This window comes from Brachypodium distachyon, chromosome 3 (assembly GCF_000005505.3).
Source record: "Brachypodium distachyon strain Bd21 chromosome 3, Brachypodium_distachyon_v3.0, whole genome shotgun sequence".
NCBI classification, from domain to species: domain Eukaryota; kingdom Viridiplantae; phylum Streptophyta; class Magnoliopsida; order Poales; family Poaceae; genus Brachypodium; species Brachypodium distachyon.
Window position 1 is genome coordinate 3441216 of NC_016133.3, and position 14398 is coordinate 3455613.

The 14398-nt window shown below is 44.0% G+C and overlaps 1 protein-coding gene and 1 long non-coding RNA gene across 6 annotated transcripts; one reads left to right on the forward strand and one right to left on the reverse strand.

Annotated features, from left to right (window-relative positions):
- Nucleotides 1-747: 747 nt before the first annotated feature.
- LOC104583438 lies at nucleotides 748-3736 on the reverse strand. 5 transcript variants are annotated; one of them, XR_731165.3, is made up of 3 exons: nucleotides 1753-3736; nucleotides 1480-1674; nucleotides 748-1051 (listed from the first exon to the last, which is right to left on the reverse strand). It is a non-coding gene; the product is annotated as an uncharacterized LOC104583438 (long non-coding RNA). The 5 variants fall into 5 exon arrangements; XR_002965355.1 differs by lacking the exon at nucleotides 748-1051 and having other exon boundaries at nucleotides 1108-1674; nucleotides 1753-2149; nucleotides 3157-3736; XR_002965356.1 differs by lacking the exon at nucleotides 748-1051 and having other exon boundaries at nucleotides 1108-1674; nucleotides 1753-1848; nucleotides 1961-3736.
- Nucleotides 3737-10108: 6372 nt separating this feature from the next.
- Nucleotides 10109-12568, forward strand: LOC100822544 (protein G1-like1). Its single transcript, XM_003569891.4, has 2 exons — nucleotides 10109-10272; nucleotides 11342-12568. Exon 2 carries the CDS (start codon nucleotides 11383-11385, stop codon nucleotides 12199-12201), a length of 819 nt encoding a protein of 272 aa, XP_003569939.1. The 5' UTR covers nucleotides 10109-10272; nucleotides 11342-11382; the 3' UTR covers nucleotides 12202-12568.
- The last annotated feature ends 1830 nt before the right edge of the window (nucleotides 12569-14398 follow it).

Below are 14398 nucleotides of genomic sequence, written 5' to 3' on the forward strand. Positions count from 1 at the left end.
AATGCAGCCAAAATATTTAGCAACATATCGATGCCGAAATTTTGAAACCATGACGGTACTTCTAACTAAAATGTCATGTTTCAAGAAAATTTCATAGAAGCCGAGGAAGTTCATCTCTTTTCCCAAGTGAACCCCAGCACGGGATCAGTGTTTGTTGTCACAACCTACCGGATTTAAGAGCAACGACTCCTCAAAATTTATCTTATTTCAAGATTAGAGAGTGGACCACAACAAGGTTGCCTCGCATGTAAGGTTGGTATGGCGAGTAGAGCATATCTCCATTCGGTGTAAGGTAGTTATTTGTAAATTTGTCGCATTTAATTTTTATGATATGGTAGAGATTGAACGAGAAGAAAGAACAAACTTGAATGTAGTCAAATATGCAGCCCTTGGCACAAGCTCCATGATGGGTGAGAGAAAATATGTATATTCTCTCACCTTAGACCCACATTCTAACCCACAAGCCACCACTTAACTATATTGGAGATGTCCTAAGCGGCTAAGCACCACATGTCACTCCACTCAGTTCTTTCCCCCTTCCACGTTGGAAGGGGAAAAGAACTGAGTGGAGTATGTCAACTATATTTGACAAATCTAATCCCCTTGAAAAATCTAATATTTTGACAAGAATTATGAAACGGAGGGAGTATGTCTCAAGAAGAACGAACGTCCAACGTTGAATCTCCATCATCATTAAATCTGGTAAATTCGGTATCAAATGTGATAAGCTAATGACACAAAAAATACTAGCTAAGTGTCCGTGCGTTGCAACGGAGAGATAAACATCCTATTACTTAATAAAAAGAAAGACAAACATGAAAGGATTAACATGTTCGGAGTAGTCATTGTATCGGATAACAAGGCATTACTCTTATGTACATGTACATATTCCAAGTACTCGTCGCACCGTGAGAGGAAAACAAATAATGCAATCGACACGTGAACATAACAACAGCAATTTACTGTCCCCGAGGCAATGACGATCAGGTAATGTGAAATATATGCTACATATTTGACGCCAACAACGATGGACTGTGAGTCGATCCATTACCTGAACATGATGAATCATGAACCAATAAATCCTCTACAATTGAGGCTCAGCAGAAATTTTGGTACACAAAATGACAGTTGTTGCAGCAATATCACAAGTAGTGGTCTCGGGTATGGAACACATGTACACAACCATATTAGTTTGCTTTCTATTTGTACACTGAGCATTTATTTGGAGATGCCCTTCGATCCAATAATACATGTATATCAAGATTTGCACCTAAGGCTGTGCTAGGGCTGTCATCAACATCAGTATTGCCAAGACAAATAAAGTTCAAATAATCACAAGGCTCATATATATCATAAAGACCTAACAAGGCCCTATATATTGTCTCGATCATTTGTGTTGTTTTGTTCTACAATATAAGTGAAAAATTGGGTGTGCTCTATCGGGAAAAATTAGGCACAAACAGAGATGCTCAATCGAACCTGCGAGTAAAGAATTCTTTGTGTAGGAGCACCAGTTGGCTTATCCTCGGGCAACACAGGAAGTACTATGTATGCAGAAAAACTCTCATTCGCCTTAATCTTGTTTGCAAACTTCAGAATAATTTCAATTGGTACCAAATTGTTAGCCCCTGAAAGACAATGCATGGGATGACTTGTGTGCTCTGAAATCAGACCCTTGTGAAAAAACAGAGCAAATCAGACCCTTATGAGGAACAAAGTAACAACACCATGCATGCAATGGACAATTCGTACCATCTCAATGGCATTTCTTTACTGCTCTCATAACTTGGCATGAAGATAGTGCTTGATTCGATGAAATTTGTTTGCTTCGTTTTCTGTATCATCAGCCTGAAGGGAAACAGAAGTGTAGTAAGGAACTTGAACAAGAAAACAATAACTGTAAATTGTAGGCATTTTCAATAGGGGAAACTGTCAGGTAAGCTTATGCTAAGACCCAAACCTGGCCTCAAGCTGCTCCAGCAGGTGACTTAACTTAAATCCATCAAAGAGGCATACATGATCTCTAGATTATACATAAAATAGCAGAAAAAACAAACATTACATAGTGAGTATAAAACAACCAGAAATTAAAGGAACAATCCTCGCTTCCGCTTCGCATCGGCAGCGGTTATGCCCTCACGTCAGCATGCTTGTCCCCAACAAAAAAAGCAGGCAACTGTTATAGCAATACAATAGAAATAGTTGACACCGACCAAATTAAAGGACATGACAATTTTTATCATCGCACACATACTCATGAAACACCTTATTTGCTAATCAGAATCGAAGCACCATCTGGAAAATAAGTATCAGTAGATTTTACATTGCAGTATGCCCAGAGAAGGTGGCACCAAGACAGAAAAAACTGCCTATTTGTAAAGATAAAAGAGGATAAGTTGGAAACTAAAAACAACCAAAAGCTAAATACTCAAACCGCCATCTATTCCAGGTAAATGATTAAATACTCCTACCTAATTTTCAAAGAGGAAAAGAAACACAAAAAACTAACTACTCAACCCTCCATTTAGAAGACTGAAGTTCATGGTTAATTCCACTCTTATTTACAAAAAAGTCATTAGTGCATAAAGACTGTTACCGAGAAACCATTATTGAAACCTTTTAACATTTTGAAACAAAAATGCATACAAATTACATTTTATATGGACGTTCTTGAGAGCAGTAAAGAAATGCCTTCATTATGCAAGGGGGAAATAAAACTCTGAATTGAACTACATGAACAGGAAACAAAATCATAATATAACCTCAGCGTAAAATAAAGGCAACATAGATGGTGGCATAGCACCACCTAAATAGCTTTGCATCTCTTACAATCACAGTCTCGATATCATGCAATATATGGATTTATGCCAAACTACAAATTTTAAGGGGGAAAAAGATCAAACAAATTCTAGAAAATAGCCTTGCATATATTGTGGATTTGTGGCAAACTAACGATTCATGAGAAAAAAATAAAGTAATTTTGCTAAATTGTCCGGCATACATCATACAGCACAGTTAAAATTAATCTTCTTCATGTTTGGGCTTCAAATCGGAATGTGTGTAGCATGTGGAATATTAGCCAAGGCTCAGTTCACATGGATTGGCTGACAACTGATGTGTCTACGAATCAACGAAGACGGTGATGAGAGGATCTACCTTATTTGTGATTCGGATAAACACGGGGAGGCGGGTCGCTAGGAGCAGGGCGGGAACTGCAGGTTGCAACTCTGTTGTTTGGTGCCCATGCTGACAATCGGGGCGAGGAGAGAGGAGAAAGCTTGACTGCATCGTGACGCCGTCGCCGGTGAAGCCGTGCCCGCTCACATCTGGTGCTCCGCAACTCCGGTTCGTCTGGTCAGTGATGCCACGCATCTAGTGTTCCACAAGCCCGGTAGGCAGGATGGCGGCCGCTGCGACGGACGGCGGCGTCCGTGGTGGAGTGCGAGGGCGAGGGCAGCGGCAGCCGCGGGGGAGGGCGACGACAGCGGACCGCGGTGGAGCGCGTCGTCGTCGTCCGCGGTGGAGGGCGCCGGCATCGTTTGCGGGGAGAAGACAACGCTGTCTGTTTGGGGGAGAGGTGGGCGGCATCAGCGCGGTGGAGGAGATGCGGAGGTGCAGGGCAGCAGGGGATCGGATGGAGAGGAGAAGGGGGGATTTATTTTTTCCTTTTTTGTGCCAGAGGAGGAGAAACGTGGGCGACTCAGGCGGGACTGGGAGGAGACGAGAGAATGACGGGCTGACGGTCGGATGGACGCACGAACGTCGAAATTAAGTAGCAGTAAAGAAATCTGGAAAAATATAAGTCACACTGGATTTTTATTTTTTGTTGAACCAACGTGACAATTGGAATCAGGGATGGGAATGCTTAGTAGAAAAAAAAGAATAGCACGAAGAATTAAAATACACCAATAACCACTTGTCCGCTACGGTACAACCAAAACTCCAAAGCTGGTGGCACACGAGCACAATTCTCATTTAAACGGATAAAAATTTGACATACAAGGCTGACCGTTGACCACCCAATGGACCCACTTGTTCGTTATAATTTGACTCCCAGCTCACTTTTGGTCCGCAACGCTCGGCCGCAGGCCCGCAGCCTCTGCATATACCATCCTCTCCCGGAGCTCATCTGTACTACAACTGACTGCAACTCCGAACAGCTCTGGCTTGACTGACGAGCAAAGCAAGCAAATTAATGGAGGACATGGAAGCCGGAGGAGTAGAAGGCACTTCCACGGAGAAGAGGCGTGCAAAGATGGCGCTGGCCGTCGCCGCCACGGCCGCCGTCGAGCTGACCAACCTGATCTTCTTCCTCCACGGCGACACCACCGAGATCAGTACGGCAGAAGCGCTCGCCGTGCTCTCTGCCTTGGCCGCTTTCATGTCCGCCTCCCCTGTCCTCATCGGCCGGAGACGGAGCGGAGGAGTCCTGTTGGTCGCTTCCACGGCGGCGCTCCTGCTCGCGTCGGTCGGCACGGTCTTCTCGCTGCTGCAAGTACGGCGCCCAAGTTTCATCGCCTGATGTACATGCAGTTCTTTTCCTCCTCGGCACGGCAAGTGCTAGCTGGTCTCTCAGGGCGCGTCGTCGTAAAAATGATCTAGTTTTTTGAGAATCATGCGAGGAAATTGTTCGTTGGAGAAGCATTCTTGCTGCCGAATTCAAATTTTGCTCGCTCGCCCCCCTTGTAGCTTCTTTCGCCGGTCCGGACACCATCAGTCCATCACTTGGAGACTTGGAGCTTGAGGAGCAGCGGCTTTTTTCTTTTTCTTTTTTCGAGATCAACGATCTGGCTTTATTGATTCGATAGACAAATTACAAAAGATCGATACACGAACGAACACAAATAACAAAGATAGTTAACAAAACTAAAAACTTCATTGTAGTCCTTCAAAGTAAACTTCTCTTGATTCATCCTTCGCATCTCGATACTTCTTCACGCATTCGTTGACAAAATTGTAGAATACCATGGTTGCACAAGCTGAACTAACCTGAGAGGTTTTGAAAAGCCGCATGAGCCGCCCACCTCAAACGGTGAGTACCTAATATCATTGAACGCACCATGGCCGGGATAATACCCTTTGCAAAACAAGCTGTAAAACTGCTTCTCCGTCGATGAATCCACAAGGAAAAAGACCAGCAACCCGAAAAGACGTGTCGTGAGAACCACTGACTCCATGGCATAGGTTACAACGCATACACCGGGACGATGAAAGAGCCAGGACACCAATTTTCTAGACGACGGCGTCTCCATCGCCAAGACGCCACCGAGAAGCACACAAAAACCTAACAAAAGAAGGTAACAAAACTTGATGCCAGACATTTATCCATGGTTCCCCCCGTCCCTTAAGGCCAGATCGGTCGTGAGAGACGAGGGGAACCGCTGGAGATTAAAATTTCTTCGAAGACAACGGCGGCTAGGGTTTCTCTTAGGAACCGTAACAGAGATCGATTGGCACCGAGGAGTAGCGGCTAGGTTGCGGTTCCTAGATGCGCATCCCCCAGCGGCCCAGCCCAAGCTCGCCACGGTGTCCACGCCGCCAAATCACTAAGCTCTAAGGCCCATAGCTCTGCAATTCGGCCCATAGATCGATTCTTCGATCGCTAAGAGCACTGCAGCCTGCAGGCCCCGGTCGATTGGAATCCCCATCCTTGACGGCTAGACGCCTCCTCAGTAGGCTTGGCTAACGAGCGCGCTCCGTTCGTTAAGAGCTCGGTTCGTTAAGCGCTCAGATCATTAAGATCGTTAACCTTAACGATCTCAAACAATAGTTTGGCTCGGTTCGATAAAAACTCGCGAGCGCTCGTTAAGATCGTTAAAAACTCGTTAACAGAAATAGCTCAAAAGCTAGCTGATCTAAAAAAAATGGCATGACCTATTTGCTTGGTAAATTCCGACAGCAAACAAATTATATCAAACCGACAGTTAGGTGACAGTGCTATAGAGATTGAAAATAACACTTCAGATGAGCAGTTCAAGTGTTCAACACAAGACAGTAGCAAAATAAGGGTCTACTCCAAAGCAGTTCAAGTGTTCAACACAACAGCGGGGGACTGGATAGAGGCAGAGGCAGATCCGGCGGGGGCGGATCCAGAGTCGGAGGCGACTGGAGGGGACTGGGGAGGGACCGCCGCCGCCAGTTGCTTTGGGTCGATGAGAGAGACCAGAGACGACGCAATCGGGAATTCGGGATCGAGTATTCGAGTGTGACGAGAGAGACGACGAGACACGAGAGACTAGAGAGCGAGATGGGCCGCAACCGCAAGGCCTACGAGCGCAAGATGCAGGTTCCTGGGCTCCTGGCCTCCTGTGCGTGACGAGCTTCATAACGAGCCTAACGAGCGCTCGCTGACTCGCTCGTTAAGATCGTTAACGCTAACGATCTGAAACTGATGTTCGGTTCCGTTCTTTAACTAACGAACTGAACTCGCGAGCGCTCATTAAAACTGTTAAGCAACCAACTTTTTGTCCAGGCCCTACTCCTCAGCTCGTTTGTCTCCGGCAGATCGATTCGTCGCTGACAGTCTGGCTCCTAGCCTCATCTGGAGCCTCTGATGTGTTCTGCAATTCCCCATCACGCCCTTGATCATCATAGCCGGAAGTTCGTAACAGGCAACTCTCTGTATCTGATCGATCGATTTATCCGTCGATTGTTAATTCTTAAAATATTTATGTAATTACCAGCGTTCCAATTCTCCTGCTCCGCCACTGAGTCGGGGTATCGTGACCCTGCCATGCTCCAATTCCATGGAAATAAGCACGAATTCCAACGGCATGGAAACAAATTAGCGGAGAAATTAAGCTAGCGCGCAGCATGCGAACCAGTTTTTTTTAAAAAAAATCATCAGGCGACCTACCGACAAAACACCGGTCAGAAGTCAGAACCACAGAACTGGGTTCTCTCTCTCTCTTGCCTGCTACATAGGCTGCGAAAGCCTGGTCCAAAGCGTGGCATAGGTCCTGTCTCTCGAAATCTTTCTAGTGGCGTTCTTGACCTGTTGACACGCCTGGCACGTATACAGCTGTGTAACGCAGTAAGCAGCAGAAGTGTCCAGCAAATTACTCTGCGTGTTATACTAACTCTTTTTTTTTTGCGAGGTACTAACTTTGTTTTATCTGCGTTGCATGGTCTCTCTCGCGGATCACTGCCTGCTGCCTGGCATGGCATCCTGCATGATGCATGCATGCAAATGCAGTTGCGTGCACGCTCGCGTATTCTGCTAATTTCTTCGTGCCCCGGATACCACACTGATATACAGCGCCAAATAGTTAATTAAGTGACATAAAAATTGTATATTCTTCTTTAGTTATCTTGTTTTAGTTACTCCCTTGCATTCACATTAATTGTCTCAAATTTACTCAAATATGAATGTATTTATGTCTAAAAAATGTCTAGATACATGTAATATATTAATATGGATCGGAGGGAGTAACATCAACCTTTTTTTGGCAGAACGTATATATTCTTCTCTAGTTACTCGATTTAAAATTAGTAAGCGTCTTCGTTTTTCAATAATCAGCGGGGAGCTTCAAACATTACAAACGCATGTTCTTAACGTCCCTTGAAAAGAGTGTGACGGGTGCTAACAAATTAATACGCTGTCCCAAAATAAGTGTAGATTTTATACAAATTTAAGTCATTTATTTTGGGACGGAAGGAGTTATGGTAATTGGGAATATGTATATATGCCAATTTACCCGGGAGCCAAAACCATATTCATAACTTATATGACATGGTAGGGCAGCCAGCCGGTACACGTGACGTATGTACAGTGCAGATCTGCAGCGAGCGATACACACGACTTTTCGCCGGATACAATACGTACGCACAGGCACCTGCACGTGGGATGAAACACACGCTACGCGACACCATTTATTTGTTTTCAGAAAGACCGGCACGTACATAAATACGAACAACTTTTTTATTTTTGCGGGGGAAAATATACGCACAACTTAACTTTTTACGGCGCGCATTCGGATATCCGCAAAATTTACTGTTGTAAAAACTGGACTTCTCAAGCCGGGTAATTAACTATCTGATACATTCCCCGCGGCAGACGTGGTAAACTATCTTCAAAACATGTCACTCAAGAACTCTGAACCCACGATGGACATTTGATCAATGCCATATGTGATTAGCCTAATTAATTACTGGCAATCCTCTCTGAAATATTTGACACTAACATTTTTTTACCATATCAGACATTTGAAAGTTTTTTTTGCACGGCTTCGTTAAATCGCAGAAAAAGAATAACGTGATAACATTGTATAAGTGTGAAAAGAATATTGCAATGAGTAACGAAATATGTGTGTTGCTACGGACTAAAAGAATACTACATGTTTAAGCCGATGCCACATTTAATCCATATTAGTTTTATCTAATAATTTGTGCCAAATCAACAAGTAATACACACACAAAATAATAAGTCCAGACCACTGATGACAATTGAGTCTTTTATATAGGCGTAAACTAGATGTACAAAGCATCCTTTATGCTAAGGATAAATGATGTGTTTGTGCCCGAAAAATATAATTATTGGGTAAATCCGAAGAAAAAAAAAAGGTGTATAGATCAACTTATATTGTTCGCGCGTATATCTCCATTTTCCATGGACATTCATCACTTCTGACGAGCCCGCACGTGCCTAACGTAATGCACTCACTGTTAATAAAACCTTGCGTTGTTTCTTGGGTGCCTCGATTTTTTTTATCTATAACTTAATTAACGATGCACATATTATGCGATCAATAGTTGCAGAATAATTGGCATGCCACAATTTTAATAAGGATGGCCAGCTGTGCACTTCTGAAACTAAAATTTGACATGCTAGTTCAGAAAATATGAAACAATCTAATATCTTTCAAGGCCTCTTTGATTTGTTAGAAGAGTGGAGAGAAATTTAGAAATATGGAAATTTTATTTTTGTTGACACTATTAATCCATTTGATTGAGAGGAAAAAGCAAGAATATTTTTAGTGATATCAGTTTAAATGGAAAAATCTGGGATTTTATAACAGTTTAGCTATTGATAAGTTCCTGTTTTTTTGTTTCAGACAAGTCGCCATGATTGACCGTTGGATTAACCCGTGGGAGAAGAAATGATGTAAATGCCACTCAGAGATTAATACAACGGATCTAATGCGTCTATTGAAATTTAATCATTTTTCTTAAAAATCAGGCACTTGAGATATATCCACATCCTTTTTATAATTCACCCCGACTTTTTTTACTCCTTTGCATAAAAACAAGATAAAAGTTTTCAGTGACGCATAACACTTAAAACTTTATTTTTGCGGGTGGATTCATGTGTTTTTCTTACTCCTATGAATCTAGAAAATGTATTGCGTTTTCTAAACTTTTTTTCTGCACAAGCATTTATATTACGATCTTTAGTTTTTGAGAGTCCCATAAATTAGAAAGTACTCCTTCCACAAGAAAAGAAAAGGTCAGTTACGATCACTAACTCAATGAAGATTTCTTTTAGTCGACTTAGAAAGATTCACACGCAACACTTGCTTGAAAACTTCGCATTCAAACAAGACTTCCCAACAATCTTCGTGCAAGCTAGCCATCATCCATCCATCTACAATCTCCCTCATGTAGCTAGTATACTTTTGCTCCGACAAAGAACCAGCGCGTACGTACATACGTATAGGTTATACGTACACACAGTATACAATACAGACCGATCGATGACCTCCGTGGCTCTCCCTCGAGTCTCGAGCTTTGAATTCGACAAATATGGCTCCTCCTTCAGCTGCATTTGCTTCCTTGACCTGTGAAATCATCATCCATGATCCAGGCTGAGGTGACATCTCCATACCCTCCCTCGGCAGCATTCAATCAATGCGCGCAGCTATAGATATAGGGTAGTACGTCTGCTGGCCATGGCAAAGGCAAAGGAAGCGAGAGGAGAGGACAGGGACAGAGAGAGTAGATGATATGATACGAGAGAGAGAGAAGGATTGAGGTGACAACTGAGGTGACGACCTTTTTTCTGCAATGTGGAAAAAAGAATCCCTCTTCGATTCAATCTCTCTGACCCACGAGGCTTGATATCATGCATATGGGTCCCATCCCTCCCTTGTCTCCTCCCCCCACCCCTTTACATAGAGCCCTCCTATCGTCTCCTCCTTTCCTCTCCTTGCTTGTCTGTCTCCCCTCGCCAGCATTTCAGGCAGCTCGCAACTGCTGCTGTGGTGAACTGGTGATCTTGACCTGCCTTCTTCTTCCTTCTCCTCCTCTGGCCACTTCGTCATCGCCTTCTTCCAGGTGAGTATTCAGCTTTCAGATTAATTCGCGTGTGTGCTTTCCTTTGATTTGATTTTTTTGATCGAGGTGCTTTCTTTGATTCTTGTTGATTGATTGCGTGGGCTTCCTTTAACAGAGGGGTAGTTTTGTATTGGTTCTTGATCTCGGTCGATGATTGATTGTGTTGTAGTACTACTTTGCCTTGTACATAGAGTACATGGATGATGAGATGTAGTGTAGTATGTGTTCTTCGATCGGATTCTTGATTCTGCACCGAGCGTTTACGTGCTTGAATCTTTGATTTGATGAATCTCATCCCTGTTCGTGTGCTAAAAAATGGATCGATTTCAAGGGATGGGCGTAGCTAGCATACATGCATAACTAGATCTCTCGCTTTGGGGAATCATGCAAAGATGAACAGATCCGGCCGCCTCGATTGATGGCTTCTTCTTCCTTTTAAATTGATGGCTTCTTCTTCCTTTTAAATTGATCAGGTTTATTCTTTCCCTCTATGTCAGTTTCTGTATCTTCCCTGCACCAAGCTAGCAGGAAGACTTGTCTTTGATCTCTACTGTTGCTCTGTCCTAGCTAGGGTTCAGAGCTAGCTAGCCAATTGATCACAGAGCCATGCATCGGTCACTATCACCGTGCAGCAGGCAGCCTCAGATCAGACTTCTTGCTATGATGCTACTAGGGTCTTCGCTGCAGCTTGTTTCTGTTTTTGCCTTGTCTTGTGTTGCTCCTTTCCCCTTCTGCATCTCTGCTCTTACTCAGGTTGTGTGTCAGCTCTATCTTTTGCATGCCTGCCACAAAGCTCAGATCTCTCTGATCTTAAATTACACACGATTGTGTACTGCATATACTTATGCTAGTAGGTGTCAGCGAACCTGAAACCCTAGTTCTTACTGAATCCTGATAGGCATCATACACAGCTTAAGATTGAACGGAGCTTGGCCAAGAACTGCCAGAGAAACTCACTCTAGCAATAAAGCTGCTTTCCTTTTTGTCGAGTCGTTTGACCATCGGTCAAAATTAATCGCCATTGTTCATTGTATTTCTACCACTAATTACTGCCATGGCGCCGGTGCAGATCTGAGCTCGAGGAGAAAGGAAGAGTTCGAAACGCCGGCCATGGACATGTCCGGCATGGTCGCGGCGGCCGACAGCCCGTCCGGCGGCGGCGGATCGCCATTGCCGCGGCCGAGCAGGTACGAGTCGCAGAAGCGGCGGGACTGGCAGACCTTCGGGCAGTACCTCCGGAACCACCGTCCGCCATTGGAGCTTTCCCGGTGCAGCGGCGCCCACGTGCTGGAGTTCCTGCGGTACCTGGACCAGTTCGGGAAGACGAAGGTCCATGGGCCGGGCTGCCCCTTCTTCGGCCACCCGTCCCCGCCGGGGCCCTGCCCGTGCCCGCTGAAGCAGGCCTGGGGCTCGCTGGACGCGCTCGTGGGCCGCCTACGGGCCGCCTTCGAGGAGCATGGCGGGCGGGCCGAGGCCAACCCGTTCGGGGCCCGCGCCGTCCGGCTCTACCTCCGCGACGTCCGCGACTCCCAGGCCAAGGCCCGCGGCATCGCCTACGAGAAGAAGCGCCGCAAGAGGAATAGTAATCCCCAGAAGCCGAAGCCGGAGAAGAAGCAGGAGAAGCCGCCGAACCAGGAGGCGGCGGCTTCGGAAATGGCGAGCGCGGCGGTGGGGGAGATCAGGCCGCCGGAGCTTGTCGCGACGCCGTACCCGCCCTACTACCTGTTCCCGCATGGACACCTGTTCCAGGGACACTACTTGGCGCCGGCGTCCGGCGAGGGGAGCCATGCGGCCGCGGCGGCGCTGGACGGCGTCCCTGGAGGCGGCGCCGGAGCCGGGGAAGATATAGTGCTGGTGATGGCGGCGGCGGCGGCGGCCGCCGAGGCGCACGCGGCCGGGTGCTTGATGCCGCTCTCCGTCTTCAACTAGCTCGATCCATCATCATCCAATGCTCCTCCAATGCATGTAGGCTAAGATAGAGGATTAAGTAGGCCTAAGTTGATTAAGTACTACGCAGGTTGATTTTGCCAATGGCGATCGGTCCTCTGTTCGCCATTTGAACACAGCTCTAGGTTATTTTGTGCGCGCCAGTGCTAGCTGATACTTCTGGAGCGATCAACTCTACGTAAGTTCAGAGGGAGTAATTAGTGGCATAATCTCTGTATCTGCTGGCAGGATTAAATTGTTGGTAACTAGGACTACTATGTTACAATGAAATCTGAATGCCTAGAACAATGAAATATGAATGCCTGGCACATATATATTCCGTCTCAAAGCCGACTTAATAACCGTGCAATTTGTGTGTAACAAGTCAAAACTACTTTTGTACTCCCTCCGTTTCATAATTCTTGTCGTTTCGTTTCGTAATTCTTGTCGAAATATTACATGTATCTCGTTTCATAATTCTTGTCGAAATATTACATGTATCTAGACACTTTTTAGAAATAAATACATCTATTTTTGTTCAAATTTGAGACAAGAATTATGGTAATTTTCTGAAAACTTGTCCCGTAAAAGGAAATTACCTAGAAGCAAGTTTTGTAAATTCTGTTCATCCGTCATCTCTTTGGTTTGATATTACTCACCACCACGATTGCCATGTGGTATATCTGTATTTTTTCCAGGTCCAATAGCAAAAAGATACTCCCTCTACTATCATACTCGTAGTAGCCATTATTCGTGCATCAGTGCTTTCTGATTTTTGTTGACAAACCTTGGGTGCTTGCACTATTTTGTGTGTGGACTTTCTTGATGCACAGACTCTCTAAAAATGAATAATATGGTTTAGTGAAACGGTTATCCTCTATTATCCATATCCGATTTCGACGCTGACACATAGGACATACTCCGCCCGTCTATTAGGCTGATTAGCGTATCCGCCCGTGTATCCGACCTTGTGTTTCTTTTTGAGAGACGGCCTTGTGTTTCTAACAAAACTTCATTCTCTATATCTGAGCTCATCCGCATGCACAACTTTTCAAACACTACCCTATTGGTTGAAGCATTTATTCCTTGGCTCATAATGCATTGTACTTTCACATATAAATTTCCAAATAATTTTTGCATGCAAGTTAGCTTCATCCGGTTTTCAAATCTAGCTACTAGATACTCCCTCAATTCTCCGTATACATGGTCTCTCAAAATTTTCTATAAAACCGTTAAAAATATATTACCTCCTTTTCGCACAAAAAATGACGTCAACGCATTTCGAAGTTTAAGTTTGAGCAACAAATAGATCAAGAATATGTAAAATATATTTTATAAAATTTATACCGTTGGAAACGTTTCTTAGATATGAATCCAATGAATAGATTTTGTAGCACGTAACTCTCGTATCATTAGATCTAGTTGTTGGGTAAGGTAAAATCTCGAAGTGCGTGGACGCCCTTATTTTTAGGAAAAAAAGAGTAATTAATGTGAGGTTAAACATTAAATCTTATTTACTTTATTAACTACCTCTTCACTTCATGCATTGGGTGGCCAAAAACTTGGCAGGACATGCTAGCTTGGTACGAGGACTGAGGGAAGAGAAAAAAAAAAGGACTTGTATATTGGAATTTCACGATTCTGGAGATGAGCCTTCTTATGTGTTGAACTGGAGGGAGTAAATTTTGTACATGTCATCCAATGATCACTTCATCTACAATAACCGTATGCTAGGTGAAAATGATATATCTATGGGTTGAATTATATGTGTGGAACTGCTAATATACTTGCATTTGAAAGCCTTGTATTCTTGATTGATCTTTATATTACAGCACATCTTTTACGGTTTTAGGTAATATTTTGCTAAAATCTCGTGATCGAAAGTGGTAATTTGCTAACATATTCGTGAATGCTATTATAGGGTGTGTCTAACATATTCGTTCATATTGGCATATGATACTGACCGTGTTCGAGTCCAACTCCTAGATAAAAAAAGCGTGTCTATTTATTAGTCGGTGATTTTTAAGCAAAATGATTAAAATAAGTTGACGCATCAGAAACGTTGGATTAAGATCTACGTGTCATTTTCATTCTTTTCTCCCATGTGCTGTAGTTGGATTATGATCCAACGACCACGTAAATTGACTGATCTCTAGCTGTATAAAAAGCATTCAACTTCTCTGTACAGCAATGGTTAAGA

Bases quoted from the DNA above. Each gene is read 5' to 3' on its own strand.
- LOC100822544 (XM_003569891.4), top strand. From the start codon at position 11,383: ATGGACATGTCCGGCATGGTCGCGGCGGCCGACAGCCCGTCCGGCGGC.